This window comes from Pterocles gutturalis, unplaced genomic scaffold (genome assembly GCF_000699245.1).
Source record: "Pterocles gutturalis isolate BGI_N339 unplaced genomic scaffold, ASM69924v1 scaffold21777, whole genome shotgun sequence".
NCBI lineage: Eukaryota > Metazoa > Chordata > Aves > Pterocliformes > Pteroclidae > Pterocles > Pterocles gutturalis.
The window spans coordinates 1,855-18,248 of record NW_010108468.1 but is presented as its reverse complement, the minus strand read 5'-3'; the positions used below and the strand labels follow the sequence as shown (position 1 = coordinate 18,248).

Genomic DNA, 16,394 nt, shown 5'->3' with positions numbered 1-16,394 from the left:
ACAACATTGTGTGTACATAATCTCTGCTAACTTTAACTCCAAAAAGTCTCCATGGAGATGTAAGAGGAAAAACAGAACCTCTCTGTCAGAATGAAAAAAGTCTGAGGAGCATAATATTAATAAAACAGAAAAAGGTACCAGTCAGATGCATAAGAATCTTCCTACAGACCGTGCCAGCCTCCTGAAGGTACATCTACTTTATATCAACTGTTATGAAGGTAACAGCACAGCTTCTACCCACCTTCCTCAGCTGAGCACACACACCACCTACACAGCTCTATTCTTCATTTCTCTTTGCTGCTCAATTACCCCAGTCTCAACTTATGCAAGGAAACTTCCCCAGTCAGACAGAAGCAGGTCCTACCTTTTCATTCTCATGCTTTCTACGTATTACCTCCCCCCAGCGGCTGACCACATACACGATAAAACCTATTGCTATCCATTACTTCAATAAATTAAAGGACAGAATCCACTTGTGGATCCAAAGGCCCCAAACTTCCATAGAAAACACATGAGGAAAACAAAAGAAGTTATTTCTGGGGGGGGTTTTAGTTTATTTTTTGTTGGTGGTGGTTTTGGGTTTTTTTGTTTGGTTGGTTTTTTGTGGTGATGTTTTTTTGTGGTGATGTTTTTTTGTTTGTTTGCCCTCCAGGTCTCCTTCATTTTTGTGTAATTTACCAGGGTTGGCTTTTGGGGTTGATTTCTGTTCAAGTGGCAGCTGATGCAAGTTATTTAATGCTTTCTAACAGGAATAAAAATATTTTGACAATTATTGAGAGAAGATGCAGACTTTCTACTGCCTAACATTTGTAACTTGTTGCCATTCTCTTGTTTTAGCAAAACAGTCATATAGAAATAATTTATTATGAGCTGGCAAAAACTTCCAAGTCTTTCAACAGGAGTTGTTTTTCAGAAATCTCAACAGATAATACATTGAAAACTGATTCCAGAATGTATCTCTGACAAGAAATCTTCTTGCCTTACTAATCCTAACAGAACCCAACTCTATTGTGTCAATGAGAATAAATAAAAAAAGGCAACTCGGAAACTCCTTCGTGACTCAAACCAGAACATAACCAAGCAGAATAATTCTTGAAAAAAGTTTAATTATGGCCTTCAATTCAAAGTGAGTTCAGCGGCCAAAGCCACTGACCTTATGTTACCCACTAGGACAGAACATCAGTTCAATGTCGCAAGATCTAATAAGGCAGCTCTACAGCCAGAAATAATGGACCTAGAATATGCCCATAACCGCATGATCTGTATTTTGGCAGCATAAATGCCCAGCTTCACACCATCTTACTTGGAGGATCAGATGATATGTAGAGCAGAACCTACCAGAGTGACGCTGAAGAGTCACAGCCACCTCCCCTTGCTGGCGAGTATCCTCATCTACAGCAACACTTGCAAAGTAGGCACGGAATTGCTACACAGCCTCTTCGGCATTAAACATGTTTGGAAAGAATAACTACAGTATCCTCAGTCTGCCCAGGAAGAATGTCCAACAACTAGATATCCAAAATCAAGTTTCGCCCCAGTACTCAATTTTAAAGATGTTGAAAGAGAATTAACACAAACACTATAAAGCATGAAGTCTGAGGAAAGCCTCAGCCAAAGAAATAGTCACTGAGTTCCCTAGCATGTAAATCTTAAAAAAGAAGGATAAAAAAAAAATCTTGAATCTAAGATTGTTTCAGATGCTATGAAACAGACCTGTGCAAGCAATCTAGGCATCACATCTGGACTATATGAAGAACAGCGACTAGCCTTATACAAAATTATTTGCTTGCATTTTGAAAACTAAAGGTAGATTTCACAAGTTCAAGCAAAAGAAGCTAAGTGAGGCACACCCATGAAAAGTTTGAGGCCTCTTGGTGGGAGGACAAGGCCAAGGGCAAAAAAGACACTGAAAAGAAGAGCTGGTTTTGGTGAAGCGCGTTTTGGGTTTGTTTTTTCACTGACCCTTTAAACTGCAAATCTTCAGCCAAAACTGAATTTTTTGACACTACTGTAGTAACATACTAAGACAAAGTTACTTAATATGGATATTATTCCAGAACTATCCAACAGGGGAACAGATACATCTTAAAGAATTATTACCTCAGAAAATGCTATGGCTACTACCACACATATATTTTCCTTCTTTCAAAAATAAAATTTTTAATTAAGGATAAGACACCCTTACCTATGCAGACAAATCCCCCACATGGCAGCTCCCACAGTGGAGACCCTTTGCAGACAAATCCTCCCATAGAGGGTCCTTCAGCTGTCTCACTGTACCACCCCACTGACAGAGCAAGATTTGCCTTGGGCTATGCTGACAAGCTCTACAGACCTCTCCATATCAGAATGACAAGTTTGGTTGTGACAGAGGAGTATTTTTTCCCTGAACTTGAGGATTTGGGCTTCACGTCTGGTTAATAACTGAAAAGGCAAAGGTTTGTATTCTGGTTTTAGAAAATCATACATCTCTTCCTACAGAAATAAGGAAAAATTGCCATGAAGAATAAAATCAATTTTATCCTTGTGATGATCTGGAGTATTTTGTGATGTTTCTTTAGAAGCTCTTTATGTCTTCTGACCAAATAACACAAAGCGTAAGAAAGTAATAATCAACACTGGAGTAAAATAGAACATTATGAACATTATGACAGTATTTACATGAAACATAAAGTCCTTTGCATCTTCTCACACATAGTAATTACATATTTCATGTTCCAAAAGACTATCTTGCACAGAGCAGCTGAAAATGCAGAATGTTTATTCTCAAGCTCAATTCTGACATGTTTGGATCTCAGCTGTTTCATTATACTCATTTTTTCCCCAGAATTCAAAGTGATGACTTGGTACACAGTAAAGCATCCAAATGCTTTGTAAAGGATGTTCTGCTACTTCTTTGTCATCAAATGTGCACAAGAAGGATTACAGTAAAACTAAGAAAGAAATAAAATGCACATCTGTGTAAAAGATACAGCAGCAAAAAGCAGCCCCTTCTTCAAGCCAAGAAACCAGCAGTCAAAATAAGCATGCCTTACAATACGCATCTTGCTTTACAATAAATAGAAGAATCCTTCGTAAATAACATTCTTTATAGAGAAGGTAATGTACTTTCTGAAACTTTAAAGGTGAAGGTTAACAAAGCTTTAAGTCTACTTTAAGTTTAGATGTAGTGTGGTTTGTTGTTTTCACTACTCCACAGAAACAGCAAAGTGTAACTTGTTAGAGTTGGTATGACGCACATTTAAGCAAAACAATCATCACTTCTAAAAGCAGTTCCAGGTTGAGTAGTTGACCAATAAGAGAAATATTTCCATAACATAAAAACCACATTGATCTTTAGTAAAAAGCACTTGTTTGGAATCAAAGGAAACACATACTTGACCCAAAACTTATTTGAAAGATCCACATTCCCTGCTAAGTTGCAACATCAGTGTAGCTTGATGCTGCTTCACACTGGACACACTGTCACTCTAGCAGTAGGAAATTATCATGACCTCCAAAAACTTAAAATTACTTTTGAACAGTATTTGCCAACTATGTCAAAAATTAACATTCTGTAAGTCAATATATTCTTGCAATTCATGATCAAGCCAGCTCATTTGAAATTTTCAACACAGTGCCTATGAATTACACCACAGTTCATAGAGACAGATAAATCCCTTCTGTCTTCCTTGTTTCACAAGCAGTATCTTCAGACACATCTCTTTTTCACCTGTCCCAAATCAAAACAATCCTCAAGTCTGAGATCTGTAATGACGGAGTCATCCTCCCAGGGGCCTTCCCGACAGCCCACCCTGTGACAGTGCTGCAGAGATACCATGCAACTCACTCCTCCAACTGCCTCACACTCCCAGATCACACAGCACTGCAAACTCCCGTTCCATAGCTTGCTCGAGCTACCCACATGTAAACTCCAATCTGTAAACAGAACTTAGCACATCTCAATATGCGTGATGTTTGCTCTGAAATTCACTTCCTCCTGAACTACTTTTCAATCCTCTGTAATAAGAAGCTGCCTCAACTTCCAAGTCCTTTAGCTATCTCTTCACTACCTTCAAGGATTCTTTCTCTGTACACTGCACACTTGCTCTCTAAATGAAAAAGTTTATTATCTCTCAGCTCCTCTTCCAGTGCCCTTTTTCATTCCTTATTGTTATTAAAAATAACATATTTCTGTAACGCTTCCTGCCTCTCAGCATTCACAGAGCCGCGCTCCTTTAGCGAGAGGAACTGGAACATGGAGCTGTACATGCTCACGTCCCAGCAGACATCATTCATACGTATCACACGTCATCAAGCTTCCTGACAGTATACTTAATTTAAAATTTGTTCAAAACTTACAGCATTTTGTGACTGGAAGGTCATCTCAACCATCTACCAGAACATTATTCTCCCCTCAACTTCAGAGCAACTGCTGCTTTCCTCCAGGTAATGAGATGCCCACTCCAAGTCCATACAGGATTTGACACAGTGCCCTCCTCACCTGCACTTACATGCCTTCACCCTTACTATCTTCTAAAACAAGACTACAAAAAAAAAAAAACAACAAACCACACAACACAAGTCCATCTGTTCACTCAACCCTTTACATTAATTTTGTACTCTACCTATATTTTTGCATTGATAAAGGACATTTTAAAGTATTTTTTCTAGTCAAACTCTAAGTATCAGCAATACATACAGATTGAAGGAGCAAGTTTTCTCCTCTTTCTTTCTTTCTTTCCTTCTCAGAACTAACCAGCTGCTAAGATTTGGGGTTTTTGTGGGTTTTTTTTTCAAGTCTGCATGCCATTGCTCACCTACAGGTGATGAGGAGTGATGAGTCATTTGGGAGCTTCCCACCCTGTATATTTCCTGTGGTTCCAATAGGCTAAAACAATTAAATAAATAATACTTTGATCTTACCAAAGCTTGATTTTTACATAACAGCTGTAAAAACGCACGTTAACAATAAAATTTCTGAGCACATTCAATGCTTCCCTCTTAAAAAACATTTTCAGAACACAGATGATAAATGAAGCCTTACAAAGAAGAATGATTCACATATCCTGATAGGCCAAATATTTTGTCTGGCCTGACTATAGACTAAAAACAGCAAAAACAAAGAGTTCCCAGTAAGTGTGAGCATATCTTATGGCCCATATGTATTTAGCAAAAATTAGCTCCTTACCCACCTGCCACAATGGCATTAATGACAATGTTCAGGCTGGTCACCATTTCTACCAGCTAAACCCCACACAAGTACACGCAAGCCAGTATTGCAAAGCACACAAGGTGATGTCAAGAGAGTTTGGCCTCAAGTGCTTAGACACGTTTTGCTCTGCACTCTCCAGTACTCCATAAGCCAGAGGTGTGGGGGGAGTGAGCAAGGCTCTGCAGTTACTGGCCTTCTGTCATGCTGGAATTTCAAAGAACTGGTGTGTCACCATTCAAACATCCCCGAGTTCCCCACCAACAGCCCGACTCAGCCTTACAGGAATGCTCTGCTGTCTAAAGATAAGAGGACTTACCTGGAGCACCTTTTAGGAGAACAAACTGGAACAGAGATCAAGTAGAATGATTTTCAGGTCAAAATAACAATAGCCCAGAACAATGGGATCAAGAAAATAGTCACAGAATACAAATCCATCAATGCTTACTTAATTTAAACCAAATGGAAACAAATACGTGCCCACGATCACACTTACACAAGGGCAAACGCAAGCAGATTGCCACAGTAGTCAAAATCATCTCATGATGTCATCTTGCTAAACTACTGCATGACAAACTTTGTTCTTCACAGCTGCAGAAAAGTTCTAAACAATATGTTTAGCTTCCGAACCAAGAACAAAAAGAATGGGTCTACTTCAAAAAGGCAATCAAAATTAACACCATTGTTTGAAACATCCACTACTGTTCACAAGTTAAACACTATTTGTGCTCTGGCTTTCAAAGGTTAACAGTTCATTTCATTCCCTTCTCCCTAAGAATGCAGCTGCCAGAGTGACTTAAAGTGAGGATCAGCACAGTAGTCCTTTGTAAGAGGTGCTGAAAAATAATATGTTGTATCCAAATTTCTTTTAAATCTACACATATGAACTTGCAAACATCAGAAGTGTTACTGTACTTGTACTTCTTCTAACGCTAAAGCTAAACTTTGTATCGCATTGAATTATATTTTGTCCATGTAGCATAACATTATTTCACCTGATCTCTAAGCGCAGTTAAGCAAGTACTGTACACGCTGTTAAATACTTAGGTGACTAAAACAAACAAACAAAAAAATCAAACAGAAGGCTCTAAAATAAACATCAATTTGTGATTTTAAACAAGTATGTTCTCTCAGGTTTTTTAGCTAATTCTTTTAAAAATGTAATGCAATAATAAAGTATGATTCTCTGCTTACATGCTAAATTACCTGTTTCCTTACTGCCATCTCCCATCCCATAAATAAGCTACAGAGACAAAATTTTAAACGTCAAAATGCATTTCCAGTGCATGCACCATTAGCAGTAAAAATAATAACTAAAATATCCTCAATTCATACTCTGCAATTGTTAAGAAACTGAAGGAACTGGTTGTTTTAAGTTAGAGCATAACTGAAGAAAACAGAGCTGCATCCATGTCCTAGCAAATAATTAAATGCCACTTGACTATGAGCCCGTAATTAAGAGAACATAACCTCACCCTTCAGAGGTTGCGGCAGGCTCAGAATGTTAACTGGAGCACACTATAACGTGTCTATCACAAAGGAAAGCAAATATTCTTCTAAATGACAATAAATCATGTTCTTGCAAGTAAGAACGCTACTTTCAGATGGGTTTCTTACAGAAACAAAGTTTACGTGATCAACTGCCTTTAACACACATAAATATTGTCCAGTGTCCCTGATTTGAAAGCAGTTAGTATTCAAGACATCCTGTTGCTTCTCCAGTAGCAGCACTACCAGGGACATTCAGGACAAAAGACAAAAACATGCAGGTCCTGTCCAGTCTTTCTTAAGATTCGGGACCACAGAAAGCTGATTCACCTAATCCATTCTTGGGCCCTAGGCTGCAAATCCCAACACCACAATGTTTTCTGGTGGGTTTTTTTCTGGGTGTTTATTTCTGGGTTTACTGTTGCCATTATCACCAGATCCTAAAATGACATTTACAGAGAATTGTCCCAACAAATTCCAATAACTTTTGCACTAAGTTAAAATATTGGAGATTATTCTTGTGAATACACGTCAGGACCATCTTTTCTCACCACTGCTTGTACTTTAGCTTCTATTTATCAAAACTGTACTTCATCTAAAATTTTAATATCTAGTCACTTGGTATCAGGAGCATTTTCTGGAGCCCTTCAGCATAAGCTTTAGATTCAGTTATCCTAAGTGATTTTAATTTTTTTTAAATCACCGGCAAGTCTTAACCCCTAACTATTCCACCTCTCTTTTTATCGGATATTTACAAGTTGAACAAAAAACGTCTGCAAAGTTAACTTTGTGAGCCCATGCTAACAACTCTGCTGATAAATAATGACCACTTGCTTCTATTCTTCAATCTACTTGTAACCCTTGAGACTCCCACCACTTAACCAGCAACAGCTGAGATTCCTTAAAAGCTCCAGATATGAAAATTTGCTGAAAATTAAGATTGGCAAGACAACATTGACAAAAAACCTTTGTCCATCTGCTGTAAGAAGCATATAATGCTTTGTATGTTTTCTGGATACTTTTCAAGACCACTCTCTCAGAAAAAATAAAATATTTCAATGACAGTCTTGCCTCCTCCAAAAAGATGCCATGTGGCAAAAGAGAACAAAATAATAAAAACAGCCTCCACAAGGATATTGTGTTAAATATGTATGATCTCATCTCTCTTCATAATAAACACTATAAACAAAATATTTGGAAAACACAGTACTGAAACAATAACCATACAAAAGTATCACTACTTGAATCAACACTGTTTACTCAGTGGCAAACCTGGTATCACTATTTATGCAGATTAATCAAACAGGAAAGAGAATCTTTTGAAAGACGAGTTTTGAATTCCAAATCACAAACATGTGGCTCTCTATGGTTTTGTTTTCTTTTCAGTTGCCTGTAACTGAAAAAACAAGACACTTTTTTTTTTATAATGCCATCCCAGATGACACATGACAGCTTTGACACTCTAGTCCAAGTACAACCCACCAAGATGGTTTGGGATGTTCTAGCCCTTTTTGTTGCTTCTCTGCTGGAAATGATCAGCCCCTTAGAGCTGGAAAAAGAAGACATGTGCCCCGTGCCTCAATCGTGCCAATACAAATCCAGGTGTCTCAGCTTAAAGCACATTTACTGGCAGCTTGAGTCAAAACCTTAGCTCATTAGTGGAACTAGCAAGGAACCAACTCAAGAGGCTAAAATTGATGTAGGGGCAGTTGCCTCCAACTAAAGGGCAAATCTGAGACTTCCACAGGCATTATCTTAACTTCAGCACAGTGGACCAGAATGTGTTACTTAAAATAAGCACTTAAGTTTTAGCAACTATAAAATATTTAGAGAGGAAACTTAATTCTCTGTTCAGCACTTTGAACACTTAGAACCTGCATGAACTTCTGAACACAAACTTTAAACTCCAACTATTTATTACCACGGAAAACATCATTTTATTCCGCGCATACACCTTGTTATCTGTTTGGAAACACTATTAAAAACATCCATTCCAAACCTTGGGCTTTCTACCATTGCTGAAACTTGCTGATCATAAGAAACATACACAAATCAGTTTCCTATTTTGCAGAAGCAAATAGCTCCTCAAAAGTATAAAATAAGAATAACTCATTAACTATATTTCTAAGAAATGTGAGGTGAATCCCAAAGTCCAAGGCAATGCTCAGGTAGCAGCTCTTCCCTCCCCTAACAGGGCATTCCAACTGGTTTCTCAGTTGCAGTCAGGCACAATCTATTGCTCCGGCAGAAAGTTACTTTACAAAAAGCAAGTTCTGCCTAGAAGCCCACCAGCAACCATGCCAGGCACAGCACCAGGAAATTCCCGAAGGACCCACTGCTTTACCAAATGAGAGGTGACCTTCTGACTGCACAAAAGCCATCTCCAGAGTGTACTATGAGTTTTTACAGTTGTGAAAGAAGAGGCTATCAAGGGCAAATCCAAACCCTTCTACTAGACACAATGAATTCAATAACAATTTTCAATCAACCACATCAGCATCTGCCAGCAGCTCTTACAGGATCAGCATTGAGAGCCGTGTTCATCACTAAACAAAAAACAGTGAAGAAAAAAAATTCTCAGATGGAAGGTTCTAAGAACTCACAACCTGAAAGAGACTAGAAATACGCATTTTAGGAAGTAAAACTACAATCAATTTTCCTTTGAAATTCTAAGTTCTTATAAAATATGAAACCTACTTCTCTTTTTACAAGTTACCAATCAAGGACAAAGAAAACTGAAACCCTCCTGTAACTTCTACTAGAATGATCTGTGTTAATCTTAGTTTAAAAATAGCATAAACTAACAATATAGAACAGTAAAAGCTTAGTCATTCCACAAGCTTTGTAAAACTACTATATATTTTTCTGGGAAAAAGAGACTAATTATGAAGAAACAGCTCTGCAGGAACAAAGCGTGTGGCTTTCTTCATTTTTTTATGCAATTGTAATTTGCATTTTTATGAAAAGCAGCCTGTGTAATAGCATTAAAAAACACAGATTTCCTAATTTACTGTTATTTTAAAAGTACAGTATGCCCATTCAACAGTATTTCGAGAATTAAAGTCCACCACAGTTGTATTTATGACAAGATCACAACTTTTTCCTTTTGAAAAAGTCTGGAGCATTTTGTTAGTCATGCACTCAGCTTATGCTTACTGCCACTTAGGAATTATACTTATGGTTCATAAAAAAATAGTCACCAAAAAGGACGAGCCTCTGTATTTCTTTGTTGAAAGCACAAATACATGTGCTAAATGTACAAATTTAACATATGAAAGAGTTTAACAATGCAGCGATCAAGCTAAAAGGTTTATTGTGGTACAACTGGTGCATTGTAAGAAACTAAGAAGAAGCATGACTGCAACGCTTTATAGATACGCAATAGCTAACAGCCATAACGATTACTAAGGGTGCCCTAACCTCTTGTTCTGTAACTATTTTCACTCATTTCTTCCTTAGCCAAACTAAATGTACCATCTTAAGTCTCAATGCCTAATATCTGTCTCTAGCTCAATTATTTCAGAAAACATCACACCAAATACTTTTACTGTTTCTATGAAATAAGATTAGGGAAATGGATGTTTTTTGCCTAAAGTGAAATTCTAGCAAACACTCAATTAGGCACAAAATTTACAGCAGGGAGGAAACCTGGCCTTTGTGTTTATGTAATGAACTGCTATTTATCTAGAGATGAAAAACACAAGAGATCAGACTGACTGGAGAAGAGGACTTCATCTCAGAAAAACAGAGTAGATAAAAACGGCTAAACAGAGATCAAGAGAGAACAGAGAGGAAAGGACAGAGAAAGAAAGAGAGATGCTAAGGTCAGAGACTCTTCTGGGGTAAACCTGTAAACCAAACTAGAAGACAGAAAGAATTTTAAAATATCAGGATGTGTCAAACCCAGTTGCTTGCAGGAAGAGTGGCCACTGTCCTACAAAGCAAGGGTTCGCAAACCACATCGAAGAGATACACAGCCCACTACAGAGCCTGAAGGGGACACTGCCGACTGCCAACACTCAATACTGCTGGCATTAATATTTACGGCATCTGTCAAAAGTAGCTCAATTAAATCCATTTTCCAAAGCACAATTTTCCACAACTGAAGTCAAGATTCTGGAAAGAAGAGTCGTCATTCCTTCGCATCCGCAAGTATCTAAGAAATCCTCTGCCAGAATGTCTCATCTTCCTTCCAGTTACTATTCCATTAGACCCAACGTATAAGCCTACCACTTAAAAAGACGTTTCCAATCTTGCTGAACACATATCCAAGTGTCAGATAGTGAATTTTCTGGGGTTTGTGTTTTTGAATCCTAAGAAACAACATATGAACCACATTACAAGGACATTATTCCTACCTTTTTTTCCCCCCTCAATGTCTGAGTGATTGATTTTGTAACTCCAGTAACATTCTTTTGTCTCTTTTTATCTACTGAGGTCTCCCAGGGTCCAATGTGGTTTTGTATGCAGCTGTCCTGAATTTGTATCCAGAATTATGATGATTTTGTATTTTCTGTATATTAACATTCCTCTACTACAGCTACACAAAACCTCAGTCTGTGCTAACTGTCAGCAACTACTGGTTTTGGCTGCAGTACTAAGAGCCTGTTACCTCTGCCCACAGTTCAGTGGAAATTTTGTGATTAGTTTGTTGTCACCTTGAGCACAATATTACTACAAAGGAAACAAAGAATTCAAACTGTGTTCAATTACTCCATTTTTTTCATATCATACAATTTGTAGAAGGTTGAAAATTGAGAACTGTAAACATCAGAGACATGAAATCATGATCTATCTAGTCACTAACAGATAAGCAATAACAGGCATGTTCTTGGCTCAGTGAGCAAGGATTTAGCTGCCAAATCCCAATCAACACTAATTGGATTGTCCTTGACTTCAGAATATACCACTGCCACCAAAGGAATAATTTATTTCAACAAACGCATAACTGAAATACAATTCCCAAAACACCAAGCAGAATAAAATTAATCTCATCAATAATGATAGCGTTATTGTTAGAAATAATTTTTTTCACTGGATAAGCAAGGAGCCTGAAAATCTCACGTTACTGCAAAGGAAGAGTAAAAGAAGAGACAATCACAGGAAGACTTCCCAATTACCAGTATATATTTGTAAGAGACAACTTTCACTGAGGTTCATCAAGGCCAAACATTGAATCTACTCGTCCACATCTTAAAATGATTCCATAGTGACTCTGGTTTTCCCTCGGTTTTTACTTTGTAAGCTGGGGAGATAGTTGGTGATTTAAGTTCATGTCCATGAACTGCCATAGCAGTATAGTTCTAAGACAAGATTGTTATGTTTGTGACGTTGGAGGAGTTAAATGTCATTCTCATTGTCCCTCCACTGAAAAATATGCTTGCGGTTATAGAAGGCCAGTGCTGAAATAGTATTCAGGCTTGCATAACAAACTGTTTTCCATGAACACGCTGCAGGAAAAGTGTCATTTTGTTAGATAATCCACAAAATTCATCTGAGACAGAAAAGGGGAGAGAGAGTTTCTTGACTGCAATTTAGTCTTAAAATATCCCCAAAGATATGAAATGCTACTTCCTTCAACAGAATCTGTATCCTCACGTATTAGGACAAATTAAGATAGCTTAGAGAATAAACATTCAGGCTCCATGAAGGTCTTGATTTAAACTGAAAGGCTGAAAAAAAAGTCTCCATTGCTGCTGTTATTATAACAGCAAGACCAAGTGAGCAAAGAGTTTCAAATCCAAATTCTTCAGAGATACACAGTAGTAGACATTTGATGGAAAGAAGAGTTATACTAATCTGCATTGGTTACAGTGAATCCATAAATCAAAATAACAATAATTTTTTCCAGTCAACTTTATATATTAGAAGAAATTGCTTTAATACCTTTTAGGAAGACATGCTACCAAGAAAAAATACCGGTTTTGTTGGGTTTTTCAGATTTTCAAGATAGCTTTATCCCATCCAAAAAAAAAAAAAAACACTAAAAAAAAAACCACACCACAACCCAAACCTGCCCAAGAAAACACATGCAATTGAAATATTCCTTTTTCATTCTGTTTTAGCGTGGTATTGTGGAAATTGTCGTATTTGAAAACTAAACTGAGCAAGGACAAGGTGCGTAGAAACAGATAACTTCTTATACTAGAGCAACTAACTTGTTTGGAAAAGTTTTTGGGCACCCATGCCCTTCTCCAGGCATAGCCAACTACAGTAATCTCCTACCAATACACCGTTACTTACACATCTGCATTCTGCTTCTAGTTCTGATAGTACACTTGATGTTTCATTAAATTGCAGCTACAAGAGTTCTCCTGCGACAAAAAGAAGGACTTTGGTTTTTGCTGATTTTTTTGTTTTCCCTTTGAGATTCACCTGGATTGCAGTTGAAACAAATTAAGCCACAGCACAAATAAGACAGACACTAAAGTAACAGCTCAATTCCCCTATTTTTCTATCTTTCCCTGTTTTACAGAGATTGCATACCAAGACACGAGGAAATCACCCACTCCTTATACACACACTAGCCCAGAGGAATGCCCAACTATGAATATACAATGAATACACCAAAAAACCTTCTTTATATTTTCATAGAATCATAAAATCATAAAATGGTTTGGGTTGGACGGGACCTTAGAGATCAACCCCCCTGCCATGGGCAGGGACACCTCCCACCAGCCCAGGTTGCTCAAAGCCTCATCCAGCCTGGCCTTGAACCCCTCCAGGGATGGAGCATCCCTGGAAATAATCCACCCCAGCCGATGCCGTCTTCCTCATCCAGATGTGAGGGTCCACCTGTGGCTGCTATTTCTAAGTCCTCTCTGTGTGTCTGCACCAGCAAGCCAGCCCTGAGTCCAAGTGAAAGAAGAGGGCCACCAAAGGGTGAGTGTTGCTCGAGATTCAACCCTTGACACTGGAGTCCAACAGCAGCAGTGTCAGCCCAGTAATTGCTGCCAATGCTCCAACTACCTGTAGGGATCACAAGCTTATTGCTGGAGTGCGGCACTAAGAAGAGTGGGGGATCTCCTCTTCCTGCCTTTCAAACCTGCCTGGGACTTGAGGCGAGGCTGGAGAAGGGCTCTGCCAGCAGCAGGGATGGTCATTGCTCCATTCCTCTGTCTCCTGAGCAGGCAAGAGACAGCAGAGGTTTGAGTCTTGACGGGGCAATCCCTCTGTTTCTTCTTCAGTGTTGGGGTTAGGGTGGCATCTGCAGCTGCGCGTGCAAGTCCTGGAGGATCCTCTACAAGTGCTGAGCCCTTTGTGAGGTGCATGGCCACCCCTGCCCTGTCTGAAGTGCTGCTTCTGGGCGCAAGAGTGGGTGTCAAAGCCAACTGGACAAGGCTCTCGGGCAGGCTGGCACCTGGGGCAGGAGTGTGGCAAGCAGTTGCTGCAAAGGACATAGGTCAGTAGGAGCTTGTCCAGTTTCGAATGTCACCTCCAGTGAAAAGAATGTCCACAGAGGCAGGGCGAGTCAGCGTGCTAGAAACTTGGGAGAGCTGCAGTTGATGGGATGATCCTCTGGACCTTCAACTCAAAAGAGCCCCAAAGAAGAAAAAAAAGCACACACGACAAAAAAATAAAGTAAAAAACCCAGTGAGACTGCTCTCGTCATCAGCAAGTCTTCCAAATCCTCGTGAGATGCCAAAACAGCTGCCTGAAGTAGGTCCTCCCCCCTTCATAACCCAGTGTGTCTAGTTTCAAAATCTACCAAGATATGAAGCTATGTTAGACAAGAAAGGCTTCCCTGAAAAGAAGCTGATAAAAATCAGAACAGAGACAACCACAACAGAGCCTACGCATGTTATATCAGCATTTATCAGTTATGACAACAGCCAAACAAAACCACTATACTGTTGCAAGCCTTCTGTCATACACATTGCAACTGCATACACAGGCAAGAACAAAAACCATTAGTCTGTCTTCTTAGAGCAAAGAAGTCTCACAGAAAACACTCGCTCCACCTCGCAGGTTTTCAGAGCTGGGTACACCGCAGCAACCTATGGGCAGCCATTATGGGTGTATGAGCAAATCAATCAAATTCAGTATTTAGTCCTCTTTTCTTTAACCTTACCTTTCAGCTGCTGAGCTAAGGAAGATGCAAAATTTTCTCTCATTTATCTTTTTCAAGTACCACCATATGTAAATTCCAGGGATAAATTTACGATTATGGCTTATACCAGCAAAACCAAACCAAAAGGTATTTTCTCATGCCCTTCGGTGATCTTTGCAAACATCTTCCCAAATCCCATCCCCACTCCATTAGGCAAACTTATTCAACGGGAAGCACATCAAACACACTTCAAAATCCATGCAAGAAGAAAATGGATATACAGTAAGGTCTTTTGGGATTTTCTCTAGCTTTTAACCCAGAGCACCTACATTTTCTAGCACCTTTGTTCCCTTCAGAGACTTCTACAAAAGCCTTTTATAGCAAATTACGTAACAGCTTTGTACTGTGCTGATATGTTGGAGAAAAATGTGGTTATCTACCTTAGCAAAAGCTCAGCTGAATGCAAAATAAACACGGTAAAGCAACCAACCTTGGTGTATCACCGAAATCCCTCATATTTCCACTGTTAGAACAAAACCAAGGGTTTTAATTAAATATGGGGGATTTATTAAATCTAGTTTCTCCAACTCTGTCAAGACACTGAATATGAACTTCCAATAGGAGCTACTGCTATTGCAGTTCTTCGTAGTGGCTCAGAATGAGTTTTTAAAACGCACAACAGCAACTAGAACTATTACATATTTAAGCTTACTTTTATGGTGAAAGATTTAGACTAAGGAACTTTTAAGTGGGAATACAGTCATCTGTACCTGATGCAGAAAAAGCTAGGCAAATCAGATCCTTCACAACTCAAAGACTTCTCCTTAACTTCCTACGTGTCTGAAAGTCTGCTGACCCCTAAATTGTCAATTGCAAAGCTCATTCTCCACTCAGGCTGAATCTTGGTGCATCCTGCCAAGCACAAATAAATTGCCTGGGAGGGGAACTATTCAAAGACACCCATTACTTTCCTCAGAGCATGCAGGAGACTAGAGCACCTGACTAACATCTTTGTGTCCAAGGTTCTAGGACAATTTAAACTGATATAAATTCAGGCTGCAACGATCTGTCCTCCTTCTGCATGCTCCTGCTCCACTTTTATGCCAATACTGGCACTCATCTGATACCCTAGTGAGCCAACTCTGTTTGAGAAATTTGCAGAAAAGTAACCCGGGGAAAAAAAAAAAATTGTACAGCAACACAGGCAAAATACTCAGCAAGAAGGATCTTTTTGACAGGCCAGCATCCTAAAGTAAGCCAAAAACAAAAGGAAGATTTAATACAACAGGGATGACAGAACTAGACTGCAGTAACATTAATGTACGTAGGTCCAGACTAGAACAGGAATGAACTTTAAAATGTTTGACCCCCCTCTTGGATTTATTTGAGGACAATAAAAATGTTCACTTCCTCTTAAGACTGACTATGTTGGATAAAAACGTAATACCAATAAAAAAGTTTTTCCGCAACAAGAAAAATCTAGAAATGCGCTCCTAAATTGCACAAGTGCACAAACACAGCATTTCAGATATTTATAGTGAATGTTTTTGAATACAGCTAGATAATCTGCACAGGAAAGCAGTATCTTTAACGCATTTTCAGTATATTGCTGATATTGGCACATGTAATCCATACAGTATCCATACAAGCCATGTGAAGTCAGAG

The 16,394-nt window shown here is 38.8% G+C and overlaps 1 protein-coding gene across 1 annotated transcript in view; it reads right to left on the bottom strand.

Moving 5' to 3' along the window:
- LOC104461174 (myotubularin-related protein 13-like) overlaps positions 1 to 14,079 on the bottom strand; it is a gene marked incomplete at its 3' end in the record, with an annotated part of 145,333 nt that extends 131,254 nt beyond the window's left edge. The window contains exon 1 of the mRNA XM_010072656.1: positions 13,725 to 14,079. Within this exon, the coding sequence (XP_010070958.1) occupies positions 13,725 to 14,079 (355 nt within the window). The remainder of the gene's footprint in view (positions 1 to 13,724) is intronic.
- Between the last annotated feature and the right edge of the window lie 2,315 nt (positions 14,080 to 16,394).